The sequence below is a fragment of the Alternaria burnsii genome (genome assembly GCF_013036055.1).
Source record: "Alternaria burnsii strain CBS107.38 chromosome Unknown 705, whole genome shotgun sequence".
Classification (NCBI taxonomy): domain Eukaryota; kingdom Fungi; phylum Ascomycota; class Dothideomycetes; order Pleosporales; family Pleosporaceae; genus Alternaria; species Alternaria burnsii.
This window is the reverse complement of record NW_024066107.1, coordinates 641,690-664,881: the sequence shown is the minus strand read 5'-3', so window position 1 is coordinate 664,881 and position 23,192 is coordinate 641,690. Positions and strand designations below refer to the sequence as shown.

Genomic DNA, 23,192 nt, shown 5'->3' with positions numbered 1-23,192 from the left:
CGGACTGTGGTTCACCCCAGACTAATCTAACTCGAAACCGTGACGTGACAGGGATTGCGCGTGTTGCGGTTGACCCGACCCACGCGACGCGACTCAACTTCACTTTGCGCCAACAGACCCGGTACACCACGTACATCCCGCTTGATTCCAGCTAGTATAACAAACTTCCGCGATTCAATTGGACCAACATACACATCACAATGGCACGTACACGCTCAAAACCAGTAAAAGCGACCCCAAAGGAATCCACACCTGAACCCACCACGTCGACAGCCAAATCGCTACCCGAAAGCACACCGAACCCCCCAAAGCTATTCGTACTACCAAAGGATACATCAAAAGATGCGCGCATAATCAGTCTCGACAACCCCGCAAACGCCACCCCGTCAAGATACTACTTCTGCCCCGAGAAAGGCTTCTATGAGTTCACGCGCATCGCGGCGCCCAAGAAGGACTGCAAGAGTTGGTTGATAACAGGAGAGAAGGCCGAGAATTACACAACAGAAGGAACAGACCCTTCGCGGATAGGCAGTGGCTACGTTACCAAATCTGCCGACCTCTTCGTCGCAACACCAATCGACATACTATTCCTCATCCTCCCCGCCCTCACACCAAAGTCCGCAAAAGACACCAAACAACACTTCCTCGCCATCGATGACTACCTAGACTCGCTCTCGTCTGCCTCACAGCACTGGAAAGCGTTATTAACACAATATCCCTCCCTGAAATCCATGATAGAAACCAAGATGCGAAGGATATGCGACACAGTCGACGCCGGCGACGAAACCATGTACCGCCTCTCCCATCCCAAACTGCTCGAAGTTCTGCTTGCAAAAGCCGAGCGCATGGTTAAGAATGGACTTCCACCATCACTGGAAGAAAAGTATATCAAGACCGCCCTGGAAATTCCCGTCATGAGCATAAAGCGGGAGGAAAGCACACTAAGTGCTGTTTCGACAACAGCAGGCACAGAAGAAGAGAAGGAGAACAAGCCGACAATAGCGGACTCCCAAACAAGTGTCGAAACTAGCATAACTACACCCGAGGACGACGCCGCCTCAAAACCCACCCTCACAACCCCTGAAGGGATACCGCACCTCCTCCGCCTCCGCACATCCCTCACCTACCTCTTCAGCGCCTACATGTCGCTATCCCTGCGTACGCCTCTCCTCGCCCTTCTCAGTACGCGCTTCGCCCCTCTCGAAGCCCACCTATCCTCCATCGCAGCCCTCAAATCCGAAGCCCTCTCACTCCGCTCTCTGTCAGACAACATAAGCCGGAAACGTGCCGTTGAGCTAGACGAAGAGAAGATTGCCGAGCGGGAAGAGAAGAAGAGGAAGAAGGAAGAGGAGGCCATAAAGAAGAAGAATGAGGGGAGAGGGGTCAAGCAGTTGAAGAAAGTGGATACGAGTGGCATGAAGAAAATGAGTAGTTTTTTCACGGTCAAGCCGAAGGGGTCGTAGGTGAGATAGTTTGTGGGAGGTCGAGAAGGATGAGTCGACATGATACAAGAGGATATTCTAAGTCAATAGTTGTAGTTGGGTCAGGGTCTTATAAATCCGACCTAATCTTAATTCAACCCTAAGCTATTTGCCAGTGTAGGCTAACTCCTATTTGAGACTCATGTCCTGCATCTCCTCTGCCTAACTTCTCTGTCTCGCAGCGCACAACCAAAATGGCGAGCCAGGACGTAGGCTCTTTGAGACATCATCTCATCGTCCCCTCAGCAAACCTGCCGCGGCCACGAGCTGCATCGCCTAAGTCTTGTGCGTATCCAAAGGAATTAAGAGCAGTGATGAGAATACGGACAGGCTCAGACGACATGATTTTCTCTAGATCCATTCGCCTCATGATGCACTCTGGAGAAAGGATGTCATAGTTCACGGGCTCTTGCCAGACATTGATCATTCGCTGTAGCATTTGGAAATGCCGCTTCAGTGCATCAATCATGATGCGTATGTTGAGCCCCCGTTCATCCATAGACCCTGTATCTGAAGCAGCAACCTACATCAAAGTTCCAAACCTGTGGTCTCTGGGATGTCCAGGGTTTGAGCTGCATACATCCCACCAAGGCCATCGCTTGAGTATTCCTTGAGCCGAGCGAGGAGAAGACGTGAAGCTGTGTCGTTCTACTTTCGGGCCGGACGACGACATGTCTGCTGAGAGCGCGATGTTGACAAAAAGAAGTAGTGGTACAAGGGTGCTTCGATTCAAGTGTACGGTATCGGAGTGGTTTCGAGGTCATGGGATTTTGAGGCACGGAGTTCGATGCGCGTTGATCGTTGCTTGTCACGATGAGTAGTTTTCGTTCGAGCAACACACTCCATTTGGCCTTTGACAGTTACTTTTGAAAGATAGCCCAGGAAAAAAGCGCACAGCCGAAACCATCGGTCTTATCGAGGTCCGTTTTGGACCATATGACTGCAGACGTTGTAGAGAAGAGAAGAACAAGATAGAATGTGGTCTTTATATACACCCACTCGTCCGTAGAGAACACGTGCATCATGTAAGCAGTACCAAACGGCGTAAACACTGCGCTCTCATGCGGTGGACTCAGCTGTATTGCGACGCTTTCAGTCATTACATACTTGCACGAGATCTATTCTTCTGTAACCATCAAATCTGCTCTGTTTCGCTCATCACATCATGTCGGTCTATTTTTGAGGTGTTGCTGAACTGTATTGTGGTTTCTTGGATGGGTAGACACCGTTTCCTAAGGACAGCCATAGTCAGAGCATGATCGTCTTTTTGATAGAAAGAGCTTTCTTCGGTGAACAAGAGAACAAGAGAGTGGGGGACAGACATGAGCATGAAAGCCTGCATATTTTCGGAGGACATCCTGTTCTTGGGTGTTTTTTTTTGAGCCCAGCGAGGGGAAAACATGGATTGTGCCGTTTTGCTTACGGACTGGTCGACGACATGTAGGCTCCGGGTCAGAAAAACAGTACTTGACCTCCATCGTACTCTATGACTTTACTGTAGGGGTGACATGGCTTCTACTGTACTTGACTGTTCCATGGTCGCCCAGAAGGACGTCCTTCGGAGACAAGCATGATACTTAGAGGTTTGAAATCAGGTTTCTGATGACTCTGGCAACTACAAAACAGCCTGACGTCTCGATCGGGATCATCGACACAACCTCTGTGTCCTTTCATCATGATCTTTCATTCTCGTTTGAGGTACACAGGGGAGGAACATGATCATGACGAAGGCTGGACGCAATTTGAATGTTACAGCGGTATTTTTCGAGCATCCCGCAGGATACGCCATCAAATATAACAGCTCTTATGTTAAAATCATGCAACATGGTCTGAAAAGATTCTATCGTGGTGAAAAGGCGGGAGAACCGAGCGGAGAGGACATTCCTTGTATGCTACTGCATTTTTGTCCTAGTACGGGTACTCCAAACACCAAGAGTACGTCGAGAGTTCTTCCCGTAGTGCTGAACATGAGTGATGAATGCAGTATTTTGTTGCAGCCGCCTTCCAAGAACCCATGAAGCATGGTAGGTGTAAAGACCCCTTCGCAGTTGGCAGAAGAAGGTGGCGGAAGAAGAGCAGAAGGAACAGACATTTGATCTCTAGGTTGTTTTCGTTATGTAGTTGCCTAGCAAAAGGGCCTGATTCGTCTCGGCTTTGTGCACGTGTTTTGGTAGTTTGAGAGAGCAGACACAGAGGCCAGCTCATGCGTGAGACGAAGTGATTATTTGGAGATGGAACAGCAGAGACACACAGACAGAGTCATGGGAGATGGCAAGATTGATTTTTGGTATGGAATAGCAAAGTTTGTGGTTGTGAGGAAGTAAGTAGAGGCGACCCAGGAAGGGTTTATATACACCTTTCCTGGCTGAAAGAGCCACGTTCTCGCGCCGCACCAGCCCACCAAGCTGAACAGACCAAGAAAAAAATCTTAGAGCTCAAACTGACGTCGTCTATGGATTTTGGTACCCAGCGACTCGCACATGGCTAGTTGACAACAGGCATTCACTTTGGAGTGCTGTCAGGACACAAAATTCGTATGCTGCGGCCATAATAGTTTAGAAGCAGAGGAGCCCAGTCATGACAACTGGCAGACTAGTTTTTAGTGTGGAGACAGAGGAGGCACACATGCCCACGCCTTCCACTGATTTGTAGTAAAGATTGAATGAAGTGCAATGGAGAAGGGAGAACTGCACAGCGGCAAGGTGAGCTTTATACCCGCTTCTTCTGCCAACAACTCCCATAACTCAGCATCGACAGGTTTTGAAAAACATTGCTGAATGAAGCCACGACTAAAGACAGCAGTCTGATGTCTGGTACGAATTCCTGCCTTCAAACAGACATCAACCTTAATTTGTTACTTTGAAAAATTCTCTTCGTTCAACAAAAGCACTGTTAAGATGTCATACTGTGGTGCTTCTACGTATTCACCCACACGGTACCAGTGGTGTACATGGAGACAGCGAGAGAAGGCCAGCATTTACCGCTGTAGTATCGTTTTGAAAGAGAGATAACAAGTCGAATGTGCAACGGTGAAGATAAGAAACAGCCAACGAGAACGAAAGGTTTTATACAGCAACCATACGCCAAGCATTGATCCATCGGGTGTGGAATGGTGTGTTTCCAAGCCAGGCCTGTGAGTACCTTCGCTGGAAGTATGCTGATGCTCATATCGTCGTTCGTTGTAAGCTTTTGCAAGTCGAGCGCTCGCATACGTTCTCCACAAGTCCGTTTTTTGAGTCTGTAAACGAGCAGAGTACATTCAATCGCAAGATAGTTGCTTCGAAAAGAACGAATAAAGGCGTAGACTGTACAATGACACAATCTAGCGGACAGATTGAAGTTTTTATACCCTCAAGCTTGGCCCATGGTTTGGGCATCTTGCTCACTTCCCACCATGCGGCGACGGCGGGGGCTTTTGAGAGAAAGAGCTTTGATCGATCTTCCAAGAATTAATTTTTTTCGACTGCTCTAAAAAAACATGCAAATCGGGCAGCTGTTTTTTGACGACATGCCGTAGACAGGTAACGATTTTCGGACAAAGACTCCTCAGATAGTTCCCATAATGTTGGGTCTGGTCAAGTTTTGATTTCCACCACCGACATGTACTAACTTTGCTGTTCTTTGGACAGCCAGCAGACTGCAGTCATATAGCGTGTTAGTTCGTCTTTGAAGGACAGAACAATTGACCGCTCATAGTCAACTACGGTTCCTTTTTTGGTACGGAGGTACGTAGAATCAGCCGAAGGAGGAGGCGAACGTCATACCATCTTCATTTAGCCGCTTTGGAGAAGATAGAATGAAGAATGAATGAGAGAAGACTGGAAGAGAGACCTGGAAGTGAAGAATTTATACTTCACCAGCAGGGCCTAGGCGCAAGTCACGGGAAGTGGTTGAAACGACTTAGAATATTCTAAGGTCTTTCAAAGTTTTGAGATATTCAGCCTATCATACTGTAAGCCATAACAATATTTTGGTACACATGACCGCCCTCATCCCGCCCATAGTCATGTCATCCAAGCACGAATCGAAGCATCCCAGCCATATCAGCATCTACTTCTTCGCCTTCCCCCTTGATTTGCTTCTCGTATTCCGACTCGGCGGCGGCGTATCCTCGCCACTATCGGCCGCAACATCCACCCCTGAACTCTCATGCTTACCTCCAATCATGCCACCATCGTCCTCCTCAGTCTCCCTGTTATCAGAATCAATTCCCCTGTCTACACTCCGCCTGCGATGCGCATCTTTAGCCTTGCGCTCAGCCTCCCAGCCTTGCACAAGACGCGTAACGTCGTCTTCGCGGGGCTTCTCCTTTCCGTTCCACGCACTACATCCACCGCATCGCCATCGGCCGACGTCTTCGAGGGTGCGGGCGCCGGGCGGTGCTTGTCCGTTGACGAGTCGGCACTCTGAGCAAATCAAGACGAAACGGTTCTTAGCCTGTGTTTCGTCTTCGCCAAGGAGAGCGTCGAGGATGCGATCGTACCAGTGGGTTTGTGTGAAGGCGGCGGGCGAGTCTTGCGTGTACTGCTTGGTCAGGTCGGGACCACCACTGAAAGCATTGGGCGCGAATTCAGCTCCGGGAGCCTCTGGTGGGGGTAGATGTTGCGTCGGAGGCGGGCCCTGGGGTGACGAGACATTCGAAGGAATCTCTTGTGGGGTAATTGGGCGGTGCTGGGACTGAGGTCGCTGGATGTTGGCCGTTGGGGGAGGTGCCATGCCAGTGCGGGGTCCTGGAGGCGGCACTGACATTTGAGGGCCTTGAGGCTTCTTGCGACCGGGAGAGTTGCCCTGCTGTGGCTGCTCAGGTTTCTTGGGCGATGCTCCATACTTCTCGAGCAATTGTTGGGTAGAGTTGTACTTGGTGGCTTCCTTCAGGCGCTCGATGGTAGCGTCGCGTTCCTTGTTCAGCTTCTTGAGGTAGATGTCGGTATTGCGAATGCGGTAGTCGAAGTAGCTCATGAGCGCGTAACGGATGCCGTAGAGTCTGGAGAGTCAGATTTGTGACCCAAAAAAGCAAAGTGTAGACATACAGTACTGGCCCTCCAGCGACAACACTGCCCTCGATAGGGCCCCAGTTCTGCCATCCCGTCACGAAGGTGAGAATCATCGCAGCCAGAATGTAGGCGAAACCGGCATACAGCGTCCACATGACGCGTGCGCGTCGCGCGAGCTGCTTCTGTTTGTCATTGCGCGCGGCGGCTCTGTTGATCTTGCCGGTGAGAGTGTTGAGCGTCCTCTCGAAAGAGGCGGCGTCTTCGCTACCCTGCCACAGTCAGCAATTGAACTAGCGCGTAGTTGGAACCGTCTTACCTTCCAAGGCCAGAAGGACACCATGTTGGCTCTGGTAGATCGCAGCCCGGTGTGGGAGCTAGAATTCTACCGTTGAGGCCAGCGAAGCGTGCTCGTGTGTGGACCACTTTCAGCCTTCGCGACGTCAGCGGGTGTCGGATCGTCGCCAGGGATCTTCCTAGCACGAACGATGTCACGTGCGAGCAACTTTCCTCGCGGAACTTCCGAACGGAACTGTATCTTTCAATACGCTTTTGGTTTCCTACTCACACCCCCGACTTACACAAAATGGCGCTAGTAGCTTACCGGAACCTGCTGCGATCTGCGCGCATCGCCTTCGAGGGTATGCACTGCACTATTCGGATTACTTCCGCAGCTCACACAGCACAGGCGACATGAACACCCTCTTCGCCGCCCGCGCCGAAGCCCGCAAGAAGTTCGAGTCGAACCGCGACCTCCGAGTTGGAAGCGAGGAATTGCAAGCGTCATTAGTACATGCCGAAGAAGTAGCCAAATTTCTGCGAGAGAACGTCGTTCAAGGGCAAGCAGCGGCCGAACAGGACAGTTACAGTACGTTCGCTCAATTATGGTATCTGAATCGAATGCTGAAAGTTGCCAGAGCTGCGGATACACGAGCACACCGAAAGAGGCAACAACGAGGATATCAAGAAGGGAAAGGGAAAGACTACATTGGGAGGAACCAAATGCTGTTCCTCCTAGGCTTTTATCCACAAAAAATAAATCATGATACCCGTACATTCCAAAACGCCGACCCAATGCAGGAGATGCAAGCCTAATTGCCGGCCAAACTGGCGTACTGCACATCGTCGTCCGCTCCTGGCGGAGGAGCCACAACCATGCTATCCAGACTGTTTTGTGGTGCCGCCTCGACAGCAGCTTGGGAAGCAGCTGCCCGTCGCGATGAGCCTGCCGCCTGTCGTCCTTCCTTTGCGTATTGCATTCTGATATTTTGATCCAAGCTGTCCAACTGCTTGGGCTTGCCCCAGGTTACGCGCATGGGGCAGCCCTTGATGACCACCTTGCCCTTTAATGTCCCTGCTGCTGTCTCGGCGTCCTCTCGTTTTACGTAGTTGACGTATGCACAATGTGCTCGGTGCGAGCATACTAGCGACCGAAGTTGACCGTACTGTGAAAAGTGCTTGCGGAGCTCGTGTTCAGGAAGATCGTCTTCCACACCCGTGACGAAAAGCGATGCGACGTTGGGGTCCGAAGGTGGCAGCCAGTCTTGTGGGTTTGGCTCAGCGGATGCACCGCCCATGCGACCTCCTCTTCCAGGCCTCATGCCTCCTCGTGCAGGTGTGCCTCGCGAATCTCGTGTTCTGATCGGGCCAGGAACGTGACTGCTCTCGCCTCCTGTGCCGCCACCGCCCGGCGCTGGTAACGCTTTCTGGCTGCTCTCGCCCTCTTCGGCCTCTATCCGTCGCTGCTTCTTGTAGTAGGGTTCGCTCTGCGCCAGACGCTTGAGCAAGTCGCGCGCCTTCTCGTCTGTCTTCTCGTACGCTTCCATCGCTCCCCGTCCCTCCTCGATCTCTCTCTCGTGCTCCTGCGCATAGTACTGGCGGTTGATGTCGCTCTGTGGGCCAGGCGCTACCATCTTCAGCGCAGCATCGCGAACTACAATGGGCAGACCGAACGACAGATCGAGCATACAGTGTTGACAGCAGTTCTTCAAACGGGCGCATGTGAGGCAAATATTGGTTCGCTTTTGTCGCGCGGTGCGGTCGGCTTTCCAGCGGAAGATGGTGAAGGGTCGCGTGCAGATCTTGCATTCTGCGCCATAGTCCTCCTTCAGCATTTGCACGTACTGGCTATCCGGCAGGCATTTCTCGCAGACGGACGGGAAGTCGGTTGTCTCCCAACCGGATCCTACACAAGTCAGTACCGATTACTTGTGGTTAAAAAGAAGAGTATGACGTACGGTTCAGGTCGGTTTTGATTTGCGGTGGCATGGTAAGTGTAATGCGCAGGCTGTAAAGTCGTGGAAGGAAGGCGCAAGGTGGTTTCGCGACAACAACGGGCGTATCCTGGGTCGTGGAGTACGTGATAGTGGGGCGCAGTGGTTGTTGCGACGGCAAGTAGTGGCTTCAAGGTGAGTGACAGTAGAAATCTAGGCACTGCAGTATACGGCACTTACGGTCTTGGCTTTCACGCGCTCGGGTGGCAACCACCGACCGCTAGCTCCGTTGACCAGGGCCGCGTACAGAGTTAGTCGTGATTGGGCGAGGCCAGTTACCCCCTAAGAAATTCAAGTCCCAATCTCCTACCCATACCGCTCTTTGCTCTCCAGGGTTGTCTTTATAAACATTTAAGGGTCCTCTCGCTCCAATTGTTTATTCTGATATCCGTTCCATTCACTTCTCCCCCCACATAACCTTTTATCACTCTTAATACCCACCATGTCTCCCGTTGCGCTCGAAAAGGAAGACCATACTCGCGATGCCGAGTTCAACAAGGCCATGCACGGCAAGTCTGCAAAGGCTCGCGGTGGTATGACTGCCATGTTGCAAAAGGACAAGGCTGCCCAACAAGCTGCCGTAGACGAGTACTTCAAGCACTGGGACAACAAAGCTGCTGGCGACGAGACCGAGGAGACTCGTAAGGTGTGTATAGGTGGCATTTCAACGGTGTACACTATAGATACTAACAAACCCAGGAACGACGAGATGAATACGCCACCCTCACAAGGCACTACTACAACCTCGCAACCGACCTGTACGAGTACGGCTGGGGACAGTCTTTCCACTTCGCCCGCTACGCCTACGGCGAGTCTTTCTACAAGGCCATTGCTCGCCACGAGCACTACCTCGCCCACAAGATGAACCTCCAGGACAACATGCGCGTATTGGATGTTGGCTGCGGTGTTGGTGGCCCTGCCCGTGAGATTGTCAAGTTCGCCGGTGTCAACGTCGTCGGATTGAACAACAACGACTACCAGATCGAGCGTGCCACTGCCTACGCCGAGAAGGAGGGTCTCTCGGACAAGCTCAAGTTCACCAAGGGTGACTTCATGGTAAGATTGACCCAACCCGACCCCCCTCTGTCCCCCTCACTGACTTGTGTAGCAAATGTCTTTCCCTGACAACTCTTTCGATGCCGTCTACGCCATCGAGGCCACTGTTCACGCGCCATCGCTCGAGGGCATCTACAGCGAGATCTTCCGCGTTCTCAAGCCTGGCGGTGTCTTTGGTGTCTATGAGTGGCTCATGACCGACAAGTACGACAACGACAACCCCCACCACCGCGAGATCCGTCTTGGTATTGAGATTGGTGACGGTATCTCAAACATGGAGAAGATCGAGGTTGCGCTTGATGCCATGAAAGCTGCCGGCTTCGTGATGGAGCACAACGAGGATTTGGCGGACAGGGACGACCCCTACCCCTGGTACTGGCCTCTTTCTGGCCAGCTGAAGTACATCAGCACCCTGGGCGACATTCCCACCATTCTCCGTATGACTAAGCTCGGACGTGGAATCATTCACAAGTTCGTTGGTGGTCTGGAGATGATCGGACTCGCTCCCAGGGGCACCCAAAAGACTGCCGACAGTCTTGCTCTTGCAGCTGACTGCCTCGTCGCTGGTGGACGGGAGAAGCTTTTCACACCCATGTACCTCATGGTTGGAAGGAAACCCGCCGACGCATAAGCCTTCGATTCTTGCTTCCCTTTGCATTAGACTTCTCTTCGCATCTAGGACCCTGTTGGTCTGCAGGCTTTTCCTTCGATAAAGGAGCATCTTCTCCTAGCATTTGCACGACGCGCTTGGGAGACGCGCATATACACTATAATAATTGGAAGTAGGGCACGGTCTAGGGACGGTCATGGTAACGCGAAACGTGGTGATCATAGAGAATAGAAGAAGTAATCTGCTCATCTAAGCAACATGATGAAATCATGGCCCAAGTGATTGACTCCATCCGTGCCCTGATCAGGAAGAGTCTGGCAATGCAAGCAAGATGATAGTGAGGAAGGAGAGTAATCTATGAGCGTCCCAAGTGTTGAGACGGAATCCAAGATGCAGGTCGGGTGTTCTCGCTATAGTGGGGGCCGTGCACCAGAGCTGGACTGTTAGCGCGTTCAGGGCCCCAACGACTAACTTCGCATCCCCGAAGTCCGAAGAAATTGTACAGCAGAGCTCAGCGGCCATCACTCGCCCACGGCAAAACCTCACCACACCTCCACCCTCACACATCACCCACAATGGCTGCTTCAAGGCTCCTCCGACCGGCCTCCCGCCTCGTCTCGGCTTCGCGGCCAGCGCCCGCCTTCCGACCAGCTTTCCGCGCCGCAGCCATCACACCGTCAATTGCAAGGAGAGGATATGCGTCGGGCCAGAAGGAGATGACTGTGCGAGAGGCGCTCAACGAGGCCATGGCCGAGGAGATGGAGCGAAACGACAAGGTCTTCGTTCTCGGAGAGGAAGTCGCGCAATACAACGGAGCGTACGTGCCCACCACTACTACAAACAAGACGGATGTGACATGTCTGCGATAAGAAAGAGGAGGATCCAATTGGGGAAGGAGCATATCGCAGGACATGCACAATGGATATCAAATCAAGGGCGGTGCTGACTGAGCCACAACAGTTACAAGGTCACAAAGGGCCTGCTCGACCGCTTCGGCGAGAAGAGGGTTATCGACTCTCCCATCACAGAGTCTGGTTTCGCCGGTCTCACTGTCGGTGCTGCGCTCGCTGGTCTCCACCCCATTGTGAGTTTCTGAGCCGTCTTCATGCCCTGAAAAAGCAAATCTGACGGCGACAACAGTGCGAGTTCATGACCTTCAACTTCGCCATGCAGGCCATTGACCAGATCATCAACTCTGCCGCAAAGACACACTACATGTCCGGTGGTATCCAGCCCTGCAACATCACCTTCCGCGGTCCCAACGGTTTCGCCGCTGGTGTCGCTGCTCAGCACTCGCAGGATTACACTGCGTGGTACGGAAGCATTCCTGGACTGAAGGTCGTCTCCCCATACAGCGCCGAGGATGCCAAGGGTCTGTTGAAGGCAGCCATCCGTGACCCCAACCCGGTCGTCGTTCTCGAGAACGAGTAGGTCACAATAAATATGACATGGAAGGCTATGTTACTGACAGTGGCAGACTTCTGTACGGTCTTTCGTTCCCCATGAGCGAGGAGGCCCAGAAGGACGACTTCGTCATTCCTGTAAGCTACCCCGCTACCCTCCCCACCACGTTCAGACACTGACAAAACCCCTCAGTTCGGAAAGGCCAAGATCGAGCGCCCTGGCAAGGACCTCACCATCGTCACCCTCTCCCGCTGCGTCGGCCAATCCCTCGTCGCCGCCGAACAACTCAAGTCCAAGTACGGCGTTGAGGCTGAGGTCATCAACCTCCGCTCCATCAAGCCCCTCGACGTCGAGGCTATCGTCAAGTCCGTCAAGAAGACCGGCCACATGCTCTGCGTAGAGTCCGGTTTCCCCTCATTCGGTGTCGCATCTGAGATTATGGCGCTTACTTGCGAGTACGCTTTCGACTACTTGGAGGCACCCCCCGCCCGTGTCACTGGTGCTGAGGTCCCCACACCATACGCCCAGAAGCTTGAGGAGATGAGCTTCCCCACCGAGAGCTTGATCGTAGACTACGCTGCTAAGCTACTCAGGGTATAAGGTTGGGGAAGGAATATAAGAGAATGGCGTAGTGGCTTTGAGCGTTTTGTGCTTGATCGGTACATTGCGTATGCAAGGCGTAGGGCTAGACACGAGGATTTGGGTTTGGTAACTGAACTGGATTTGTATGATCAGACGATTGAACCTACTTTTTCGGCTGAGGTAGACGGCATTTTCGATTGCATGTACAAGTATTCTATTGCAACTCCATCTAACGATTCAATATTGATAACCAGGGTGAGTGCACGAGAGAAGGGCTGACACGTGTGGATTAAGTGACTCCAGACGAAGTACGAGTATATCTCTTTGGTTATGTCTTACCACCACATGCTGTTCTTGGGGCTTAGATGATCAGCATCTTGCCGATGTTTTGTATCGACCAACACGTGGACCTCGCTCACTTCATAACTGGAGGGTTTATATACAACGCTTCTTCCCTCATACATTCATTCGACCTTTACCCTCTCAGTCGTTTTCTTCTTTTCTTCACAGGAATCACTCCCCAAATGAGAACGGACTAGCACACAGAATGGTACTTCATTCAAGATCAGCAAGACATGCCGTATCGCCTCACAATTGCTGGAAAGGGTACAGGCAGAGTATCGCCGGCTGCGCGTCGGCTAGGTCGGCAACGATGAGGCAGCTGGTTTTCATCTTCACCTTCATCGGTGAATATGTATCTGACGATAATGGTTGCTGCCGCCTGACCCAAACCTGCGTCCGGCATCACGCTCCTTTGAAGTTGTTATACAGACGATAACAGCAACACGGCATCGTGTACGCTAGCGACAAGCACTTACAATGTCTACTGACGAGACTGCTGTTGGCTCGCTACCTAGCATCGACGAATGGTTCGACTACGTGCTCGATTCTGAGGACGGCCATGAGTTGCACTCTTCGCCTCGCAACAGTGATCACGAATCGTGTGGCGAAGACTTTGAAGAATGGAATGAAATGCACGCAACTGAGCATGAAAACGAATATGCCGGTGATGACCCAACTACGAACGACCTTGAAGAATGGCATCATAATCAGAACGATGCATGGAGCGAAGCTGAAGCGCAGGCAGATGCTGTACGTAAGATTGGGAATCTGTGCAGAATGGAGACTAATACAAGAACGCTAGGGGACTGCAGAGTCGATCGAAACGATTGCGCCTGAAGACAAAATACAACTCGCGAAGACAATTAGAGACGGCATTCATCGTTGCAAGCAAGCTATGGATAACAGTAGTGCCAAGTTGGAACAGGACATCGAAGATGCGAACCAATCTTTTCACGCCGAGATTGGTTTGATGAACGAGTGGCACGAGCGCATCAAGACGCAAGACCTCATCTTGGACAAGAGAAAGGAAATTCATGTTCGCCTGCCTACAAATCAAGTCGTTACTCCGGCTCACAACGCTTTGGTTGACGAAGACGCCAAGGAGGGTATCCTCATTGCCGACTCATTCGGAGCTATCAAGACAGAAAAGGCGAACATTCGGGCAAAGCTGGCTAGCCAAGTTGAGAAGGCCGAGGACGCGTACAGAAGAGACTCTGTCACACTCAGCACGCAGATAGAATGCCTCCGCAATATCGCAGAGCTGTCAGGTATCGACCTTGACACGGGTTTCGAGGAGTATATCTTTTGCGAACCGGTAGCTCCAGTAATTAGCGTTCAACCATCAAGTCAAGCTCAAGGTCCTTCAGCCAATCGACCGAGGCAAAGTAATACTGCCGGCGCAAACAAGCGCCAGAGACCTACAGTGCCAGTCGTCAGTATCGATGAGAAGGACTGCTCCGACTGCGGCCGTCTACAAGAGCAACTGTCTACAGTAAGTAGAGTCAAATCCAACCTCGAACTACTCTGATCATAAGTTAGGTACATAGAAAGATCGATCGAATCCAGGCCGCTGCTCCAGTCCCGGACGTGCGAAAGTTCATCAAACACGGCGAGCAGATCCTTTCTGAACTTATCCATCAACGCGATTCTGCGGACGGAGCAGCAGCCAAAGAGCTAGAAGACAAGAAGTTATCCACGGAAGCAGCTCTCAAAGACCTGGCCAATGAACAGGCACGCATCAAGAAGATTTATATTGGTATTGGTCATCTCTGGGAGCACGAGAATCAGGACCTCTGGCAAAAGACGTTTGATTTGTGTCGCGAGGAATTGGTTCGCATCAAAAAGGAGCAACAGGCGCTTGAGAACCATGACTCCAGATGTGATGAGAAGCTAAACAAGCGTCAGTGGAACTCAAGGGAGCTTCTTGTCAAGCAGATCAAGTTTTACGACTCTTTGCTGTGTCTGGCGAGGAGCCATGTCGTGAACCGTTGGGGAGATATGATCTTGTCGGATTCGGACTCAGAGTAGGGCCATAGCCTCCATGACCTAATGGACGCGTATACCAGAACATAGCATGCAAAGATTCATGTCAGTTCTTGGCATGCAAAATATGGAAATCGCTCTTCTTGTTGTGTTTGTGTTCACCTTCACCTTCACTTGTGACCTGCTAGTCTCCACGCTAGTCGTTTTTGCCCTTCTTATGAAAGTTTCTGATTCTTGCCTTAACAATACAACTACTGCACCCACCTCAAACGCCGTTGCGAGACTATCAGCGGGTACTGCGCAAGCCCACCATGACACTAAGCGATATCGCCGAAGGTCTAAAGCAACGAAATGCTGTTCGACTGAACATGCTCAAGGATACCAAGAAAAACCTCAACACCATCGTCGACGAACTTATCGACGAGCACTTGAACGAAAGCGATCAATCAGGTGGACCGACAAAGAAGCGGAGGCTTGTATGAGGACTGTTGGTCGAAGTTGCAATGTAAACTAACTGGGGCTCTTAGGACGAGTCTACTACTATCACCGGAACCATTCCATTGTCGGCGGACGAAAAAGAGTCTCTCGAAAACAAGATCAAGGACGCTAGGGACAACTGCGAAGTTGCTTATAAGCTGAGCGTCGCGGCACTTAGGGAGGCACGAAAGGAAGCTTTCGAACAACACTTAGCTGGCCTGAGGGCATTGATGGACATACATCAACTTCTCGTAGATGACCTGGTGTATATTCACAAAAGATCACACTATGCGAGAGGCCTGTTGTGCTCTCCAGTCACCGCGCCGATTCGCGAACAAATTTTGGATGATTGCAATGGTGGACTGGCTCGTATGGAAAAATACAACGCGATCAGTTCAGTGGAGTCTGAACGTATCAAGACAAGATTTACAGAAAGAATGGAGGTCGCTCGGTCGGAATATGTGCGAGAAGAGAAGGCATACGTAGAGTTCTTGAGCAGTCTTGAGCTCCAGACCTCTAGTGCAGGGATTGAGCTCGGTCTTGAGACGAAGGAGCAGATGTTGGATAGGTGGTTCGAGGAAGTTTCATCAGAGAAAGAGCACTATCAGCAGCTGAAACAAGATTGCAGATCAGTTCTCGGAGGACTGGCAGCTCAAAAAGGGTGGCTTAAGAAGCTAGCAGTGTATCACAACTCGATTTAACACTGTGCATGCAAAGTGCGCATCGACTGTTTCGACTGAGCCATTTCCCTCTGGCATGTCAACGGTAGCTAGGATAGCGCGGATGCACAGGTAATACAAATGTAACAAATACAACTCGAAGATGATTATGCCCTGACGAGGTGAGCATAATGACACCTCCGTGAACCCTTGATCAAGTTCGACCTCTGGTTGACGGCATCCCCACACACGGTACCAAACTTCGCATGCACAGTCAGAGTGCCTCCCTCCATCATGCTGCCCATATTTCCCTGAGTATTTCCCAATTTTTACCTCCTGACTCCACTTTGAACCTGTGACTGTAGAAACGACACAAAAGCTTCGCAAGAGACTCTCAACATGGATTGGGTAAGTTCAGCCTCTCTATTGTTCTCACCGCGATTAGTGAGCCAAGGCGTGAAACATTTCATGCAATCCTACCACTGATGCATGCTTTGTAACCGCTGATCATGAACACTTGACACTGACAGCAAGAACAGATTCGCAAGCGTCGTGATGAGCGCAAACGCAAAAGACTGGCAGCCCGCCGGACCTTACTCAACAATTCCCAGCTCAAACTTGATACCAAACAAACACAGAATAAGTCAACAATGGGATCAATTTCCAAGAGGTTCTTCTCGATTCGCCGTCAACGAGGTGCGGATACTTGCTTGACAAGATACGATCTGCTCGAACAAACTGGTGGAGAACCAGAGTATGCAACCCCAGCAACAGAAGGAGAGACAAGAGCGAGACTAAAGCAATCGCTTCCGTCGATGGAGATAGACAACGGAGAAGAGATGCTTCGCAACCCATTCGGCACACCAAGTCCACCACCACGACTGCAACCCACCAATTTGGTACCGACTGCCGGCCAGCAAAACGTATCTACCACCTCAAGGTCATCAGAACAGCTACGACCCTCTGATTCATCATCGGAAGCCGGCCAGCGACCGACACCAACCTCAGAAGTTGATGACGCTACAAGCCAAACCTGGCTTGAGCGAGTAAGCAGCACCATCCGCCGCAAACCCACTATCAAAGCTTTGCAAGCGTACAAGAGTGGGGGAATCCGCTCAGCCTGGGCGTACACTCTTCCCAGAAACTGGAAAACGCGTAACACCGCGGCTACGAAAGCCTGGGTTGATAGTGCCGCGGTGGTCGACGAGCCGCAGCCCACTGGATCAATGGATGACATGGATATCGATAACGAAAGGAGAAGTCCCCTTCCAAGTCACTGGCGTGATCGTGCAGGATCGCAACAGACTTTTACAAGAAGAACAAGTGAGGTTGTTGGAGCTGACAGTGAGGTAGGAGATTGGAATAGTCCTAGGGCATCGGGAGATAGGGACGCCCAAGTAGTCGAAGAAGAGATAGACCAAGAGTTTAGAGACTGGGCGAATCATCACAAGATGCTGGTTGAGCAGTATGATCCACTTGTTGAGGCAGGTAAACGTTTTTCGGTCTTGAGTCAGACGCCGAAGAACAGGTACAGTGACTATTTTCGGGGCTCGTGAAGGGCGGATTGGGACATCGGATTGATCACGGGGCTGGTTCTCGAACAGTCAATTCGAACTCCAATACAGCACTGACAGCACTTGTACTTTTTTCATCCTTCCAGTGTTTCTTGAGGACACAAGCAACGGTCGAAGTGCGTAGGAAACACCCTCAATCGCTTAAACATGTCACACGTATCCTCGACGAATTTGCTCAGTGCCGATTTACCGATCATAACACCATGTACGACTACACTTTCAGCCGCACCCACACTAGGAGCCTACATGTTGTTCGGAACAACGACCCAGGACTACGATAGCAGCTGCTGGGAGTAACTTGAATGGGCATCCTGTTTGCGAACTCCGCGAACATCCAACTTGGCGTATACACAGTGCAGGTGAAGGTGAAAGAGCCGCAGAATCCATGTCCTGGTTTTGCATCAACTTCTTATCATCCGAGTTTTGGTTGGCGTTCGAGGTGAAGAGAAAATATGTACCTGCGTTTTATTTTTTAGTTCTCATTGTAGATAGAGGGTGAAGATCGAGATATACCTTATTTTCATAATACTAGCTATTATTGCCATCCCATCTTCGCACTGGAGGTCATGGTACTTCAACAGCTCCTCTCTTTCTAGCTTTTAGTCTTTATTAGATACCACACACATCTGCTCAACATCAAGAAAACGCTTCACGGCACCGACAACAGCAACAACGCTGTCAATGTTGAACAAGCTGCGCGTCTTACTGAGCTTGGTGCTCATCGCCATCTTCGCCACGAGCTCAGATGAGCTACGCATCACAATCAGCACCCTCTTCTCTTGGGCCCTAGGCCATGTCCTCATACATCGTCTCGCGCTACCGATGAGGTACCGAAAAGCCCTCAACGCCTACATCCTGGTGTCGTTTTGCCTGCTGGCGGGCCTAAACGACCCTTTCTACCAAAACACCTTCGGTCGCCTCCTGGACCTCTTCTTCGAGCGAGACCGCTGCGATCCAGACTTGCCTGGGTCGGGTTTCACCGACTGGCACGAGACGTTCCGCCGTCGCAAGGCTTACGAGATTGATCATGCGTGGCAGTTTCTCCGCGCTGTTTTCTTCTGGACGTTCGTGGCGATCTCCCTCCCGATCGTCATTCCGCTCGCCCACTGGCTTTATGCCAACATCAACAAGGAGACGGAACTGGAGAAGGCTTTTGCCTACATTCAGATGCACGGCGAGCGGCCGCCGTGGTCGTACAAGCAGCCGGAGGCCACAGTGGTGTTCAAGAGGGACACAAGATACAATCTCACGAGTAGCGAGCTCATCTTTGTCTGTGGTCCTGGTGGAGGGTATGAGACGGTGATCGATGGCGACATCGAGGGTGCAATCTGGCGCCGGCGTGCGCTGAGACCGAGATTCGCATGAGCGCTGGTCGCCATGCTGGTGGGATTGTGGTGTCGGCGGCGAGCTGTTTTAGCGCTGGTCGCTGGGGTAGCTCAATCGTTTGAGTATCTGTTCAGTAGAATCTGGACCTAGTACTAGTTTCAGATTTTGTCTCAGTTTTTACGATCGGTTACATTTGTGAGACTCTGTCCGGTTGGATCTGATAGCAGTTGTCGAATGCATGTTCTTTCCTCCCGCTATGCCATTCTCCTCAAATCTGCGTGAAGACCTCTACCAACCTCCTCTTCATATACGAATCGCGTATCCGGGCTCATGGGGTCGTTGATCATATGCATGGGCATTTGAATCGCTTCACACATATGGCTCATCAAATCAGGAAGTAATTCGTTGATCTTGGCCAGCAGCAGAGGTATGAACTTCGAGGAGCCACCTGGCAGCTTTGCCAAGAGTAGCATCAATTGCGTCAAGTAATCAGGGGGGCTGAGTTCCAGTTGCGACGCCGGAAAGGACACAAAAGGTAGAACATCTGCTAGGGCGCAGGCAATATCGAAAATCTTTTCAGTCTGGCTATATTAGCAGCAACGCGAACTTGAACGGGAACAACGCACCATGCCGACCCCGTGAATCTGTAGGCTCTGGATAGATAGCTTCATTGAAAGAATTGTCAGGTCCCTAGCCACCAGGATAGGGTATCTAAACGTCAGGCAGTCATGAACAGAATCCGTAGAGAGATAACCATAGCGAGGGAAAAGTTCCCACAACTTGATCTGTAACCAGAATTGCGATATGCGGATATTTGCGGTCTCTTCATTCGAGATCTCGAGTACCACAGGCAACGCAGTACGAACGTCGCGTTCGAGTTTTAGCAACCATTCTTTACTACAATCTTCATTAGATCCATTCCACACTGCGAAGAAGATATCACTAAGGGGCCGAAAGATTGATGTGAGGTAGCGTAATCCGAGCTCTCCATATGCGTCGAGTGGGTCGTCGAGTGGGTAGGTCGAGGGCGTGACTGGTAGGGTGATCGGGCGATTTCTACGGACACCATGTGCTCTGGAGAATAGTAAGCGCCATACGTAAACACCAAAATCTGTCCAACCTACCTCTCGGAGACCACTAAGATCCAGAACAAACGTTTCCGTGTCTTCTTATCGAACCAGCCTTGATCCTCGTCCTTCAACATCATGAATAGGGTCGTTGCTTCTCTCAGATAGAACCATGCTTGACGGTAGTTTCCTTGGCCAGCGTAAGCCCCGTATAAGAAGAAGGATATGTAAACAGATCGAGGGTCAAGCTGTGTGACCCTGGCTCGGTCCAGAGAAAGCAAAGCATGATCTAAGTAGTAAGTTTTCGAGTTCACCAGTGAAGACTGAGTAGGCCCCCAGCTGGCATCGTCGGTATCGCCAAAATTCGCGATATATGCACAGAAGGCAAAGATGAGCTGACAAGATATTTGCGAAACTTGCATTCTTGTAGCTTCATCTCGCAATAAATCGGCAGGTATAAGAGATACCAGTCTATATATACGGTTCTCGTAGACGCTGATGAACTCTCCAAAAACGCTTTGCGTGAATTCTATGGGCGATGCTGTGGCCGTGATAGCTGACGACGATGAAGCATCCTGCAAATCTTCAAAGTTATTCTGCGAGATCGACCTCAACTCATTGAGCACGGTAGCTCTTGGGCCCCTGTTGCCTCCTTGGCCTCGTGGTGCATCGAATGTACATGCTAGGTTTGCTGATAGGCATCCTGGGCAAGGTTGCGAGCCGTTACATTTGGTCTTGCGGCGGCGGCACGCGTCGCAAGCCTTCGGAATGACTTTTCGTGCTTTGACGGGAATATTTTGCATCAAGTTAGTGTGTCTACGCGCTGTTTGACAAAATTCAAAGAACATGCGGGTGGGTTGAGCGGCTTGTCAGACGCGTCGTGTGATAGCCGAGGTAGATTACGTCACATCAACAAGCGCGTACCTCCTGTCTGGTACGCGTTGAGCGAAGTAGGGACTTCACGAAGACTGCGCTAAACAATTGGAAATTACTCGATTTCTCAATATGGTAAGGGACGGCACCCTACAACTCGCGTCTACGACCCTTGTTTATTCCTTCCACTCTGGGTTCGCAGCACCCTTCTCATCAGCAACGCGTGCATGCCCGTACGGATCAACTTGAGTGCTAGCAAACTTCCTGGCACTTACTCGCTGCTCAAACAACATGTCAAGCTCACCGTACGTCCGACCTTTGGGTTCTGGCAGTCTAAAATACACCCATACCACAACGCAACCACAGGTACCAGCCCAGAAGAATGCCGTTCTCGCACCCCAAGCCCAATTGGCATCGCCGAGCTGATAATTGGTCAAAACGTTGACGACGATGTTCGAGATGTTGTAGAGTGCGCGGGCGAGAACGATAGTCTTCGCTTTCAATCTTGTAGATGACATCTCCGAAACGATTGAATAGGTCACCGGACCGATCGTGAAGTCGTACACGAAGACGAAAAGAATCAGAACCGCTCCGATGGCCCAATTGGATGCTTGCGTGCCAGCGAAAGAGCATGATCCGACGATGATAAGGATGACAAACAGTGTGCAGCCACCCGAGAAGTGGATCGTTCGCCGGCCAAACTTCTGCATCAACCACCAAGAGCCAGCGGTACCGATTAGGCCAAGGGCCAGCGAGATCATCGACATGTTGAACGACTGCACCGTTGGGAGACCTGCCTTCTGCATGAAATACGCGCTACTCGTTGTTAGCCAGGATCCTTGCTGATCTCAAGTCCATATACTAACAAGTAGCCCATAATATTGGTCCCGCAAATCGTTTGAGCGATCCAGGTAAAGCATACGATTTCGGTCCGTCGGAGATCTGTCCCCTTGAACAAGTCCGTCCATCGTGTTCCTTCCGACATGTTCTTTTCCATTTCGTTGGTATGCTCAATCATGGCGATCGTTTCATCGGCGTTGAAGTTTGGGTCTTTATCCGGCGAAGTCAGACGAAGCAATGCAGCTTTAGCGCCTGCCTTATCTCCTTTTCGAACATGCCACCAAGGACTTTCAGGTGCGAGGAAGACACCGACCATGATTGGTATGGGCCAGACCCACTGTATAGCGAAGGGAATACGATAAGCCCATTGATCCGGACGTTGAACGCAGCCGCGATTTACACCCGCGGCGATGAACTGCCCCATTACCCAGCACCTTGATGAGTTAGCAGCCAGCTTTGAATGGAACAGTCGACCGGGCTTACATATTGACGAATGTGGTCAGAATCGGCCTCAAGCGTACAGGCGCGACTTCCGATGCGTACTGCGTTGTGAGGGTCTGGAACATGCCCCAGGGTATCCCGCAGAAGACCTCGCCAATGACCAGTGTTTGGACGTTGGGTGCAAAGAAAAGAATGAAAATGAAGGCAGTCATTGAGATCAGAGCACCAATCATGGTCTTCCGATAACCATAACGCTCACTGACAAATCCATTGATGAACAAGCCAATTACTTCACCGGCTCGTGCTCCATTCGATCTGATGCAATCAGAAAATTTGCTATAACTCGAAGTTGGGTTAACATGAAACTTACAGAGCACTCTGCCAACTCGCCTGAACACTGTACTTGCCAGTAGCAGCGTTGAACACTCCGTACTTGCGATTGAACTGAGGACTGCCGTACAGACTCCCCAACAACGCAAGATCATACCCTTCCATGATCAAAGCACTCGAGAGAACGACTGACCAGCCGACCGCTTTTGGATAAAGCTTGATTGCTTGGAACAGGGTCATGGATTTCTCATCATCAGCAGCATGTTGCGCCTCTTCGTTAGGCGCCACGAGCTGCGTTGCCATAGGTTGTTGGAGGTCCTTTTCTGCCATCGTCGAATTGAGTGGCAGGTGCCGTAAGGGAGAGGCTCGAGTTGATGCAATATCACTGAGGAAATATGCTGGGTTTATAACCATCTATGAACACAGGTGATCATAGTCAGACTAGGGTCGTCTTTGATGCGGGTTAGCGAGAGCCCAGCAACTTGGACCCCCCATGGTGCCCCAGCTCCGGCAGTAAGACCGCACACACTACGCTCTAGATTACTCCAACGGCACAAGATAACGCCACTCGAATTGTGTCCACGAGTCTTTTCGCTGCAAAATGATCGGAGGCAACGCGGAGGTCCTGAATCTGTGCGGCAAAGCATTGGGTTTTTCACGGAGCCAAGGCGGAGGCAACGCGGGAGCAACACGGATGCTGCATTGCGGGGCCAGCACGACTCGCGCGGGCATGCCAACCATTTACAAGCGATCCTTATAACCACGAATCAGAGGTGTTGTCACAATGAAGTACGTGGGTGGGACTATTAGAGGGTTGGGAAGCAGTTGGGATAAGAGATCCCACAAGTTTGCAACCTTCCGCCTCTCCCTTCCAGCTAACCAA

The 23,192-nt window shown here is 51.2% G+C and overlaps 8 protein-coding genes across 8 annotated transcripts; 4 read left to right on the top strand and 4 right to left on the bottom strand.

The window, feature by feature from the left end:
* Window positions 1–200: 200 nt before the first annotated feature.
* GT037_000250 (uncharacterized protein) lies at window positions 201–1,463 on the top strand (the record flags this gene model as incomplete). Its single annotated transcript, XM_038925297.1, has 1 exon — window positions 201–1,463. The coding sequence occupies one exon, from the start codon at window positions 201–203 to the stop codon at window positions 1,461–1,463; it is 1,263 nt and encodes a 420-aa protein (XP_038791153.1).
* A 244-nt stretch (window positions 1,464–1,707) lies between these two features.
* GT037_000249 (uncharacterized protein) lies at window positions 1,708–1,920 on the bottom strand (the record flags this gene model as incomplete). Its single annotated transcript, XM_038925296.1, has 1 exon — window positions 1,708–1,920. The coding sequence occupies one exon, from the start codon at window positions 1,918–1,920 to the stop codon at window positions 1,708–1,710; it is 213 nt and encodes a 70-aa protein (XP_038791152.1).
* Window positions 1,921–5,531: 3,611 nt separating this feature from the next.
* On the bottom strand, window positions 5,532–6,815 carry GT037_000248 (uncharacterized protein; the record flags this gene model as incomplete). The annotated part of the gene is made up of 3 exons (XM_038925295.1): window positions 5,532–6,465; window positions 6,512–6,744; window positions 6,792–6,815. 3 exons carry the CDS (start codon window positions 6,813–6,815, stop codon window positions 5,532–5,534), a joined length of 1,191 nt encoding a protein of 396 aa, XP_038791151.1.
* Window positions 6,816–7,058: 243 nt separating this feature from the next.
* Window positions 7,059–7,490, top strand: GT037_000247 (uncharacterized protein; the record flags this gene model as incomplete). The annotated part of the gene is made up of 3 exons (XM_038925294.1): window positions 7,059–7,113; window positions 7,161–7,340; window positions 7,390–7,490. 3 exons carry the CDS (start codon window positions 7,059–7,061, stop codon window positions 7,488–7,490), a joined length of 336 nt encoding a protein of 111 aa, XP_038791150.1.
* Window positions 7,491–7,563: 73 nt separating this feature from the next.
* Window positions 7,564–8,740, bottom strand: GT037_000246 (pre-mrna-splicing factor slt11; the record flags this gene model as incomplete). Its single annotated transcript, XM_038925293.1, has 2 exons — window positions 7,564–8,657; window positions 8,710–8,740. The coding sequence occupies 2 exons, from the start codon at window positions 8,738–8,740 to the stop codon at window positions 7,564–7,566; spliced, it is 1,125 nt and encodes a 374-aa protein (XP_038791149.1).
* Window positions 8,741–9,187: 447 nt separating this feature from the next.
* GT037_000245 (sterol 24-c-methyltransferase) lies at window positions 9,188–10,432 on the top strand (the record flags this gene model as incomplete). Its single annotated transcript, XM_038925292.1, has 3 exons — window positions 9,188–9,391; window positions 9,445–9,801; window positions 9,854–10,432. The coding sequence occupies 3 exons, from the start codon at window positions 9,188–9,190 to the stop codon at window positions 10,430–10,432; spliced, it is 1,140 nt and encodes a 379-aa protein (XP_038791148.1).
* Window positions 10,433–10,986: 554 nt separating this feature from the next.
* Window positions 10,987–18,797, top strand: GT037_000244 (pyruvate dehydrogenase e1 component subunit beta; the record flags this gene model as incomplete). Its single annotated transcript, XM_038925291.1, has 13 exons — window positions 10,987–11,228; window positions 11,372–11,495; window positions 11,552–11,838; window positions 11,889–11,952; window positions 12,008–12,409; window positions 13,202–13,489; window positions 13,542–14,231; window positions 14,279–14,719; window positions 15,013–15,198; window positions 15,250–15,860; window positions 16,224–16,266; window positions 16,398–17,346; window positions 18,100–18,797. 13 exons carry the CDS (start codon window positions 10,987–10,989, stop codon window positions 18,795–18,797), a joined length of 5,025 nt encoding a protein of 1,674 aa, XP_038791147.1.
* A 215-nt stretch (window positions 18,798–19,012) lies between these two features.
* On the bottom strand, window positions 19,013–22,723 carry GT037_000243 (mfs sp general alpha glucoside:h+ symporter; the record flags this gene model as incomplete). Its single annotated transcript, XM_038925290.1, has 8 exons — window positions 19,013–19,339; window positions 19,385–19,832; window positions 19,883–20,690; window positions 20,750–20,798; window positions 20,974–21,514; window positions 21,565–21,972; window positions 22,022–22,294; window positions 22,350–22,723. The coding sequence occupies 8 exons, from the start codon at window positions 22,721–22,723 to the stop codon at window positions 19,013–19,015; spliced, it is 3,228 nt and encodes a 1,075-aa protein (XP_038791146.1).
* Window positions 22,724–23,192: the final 469 nt, after the last annotated feature.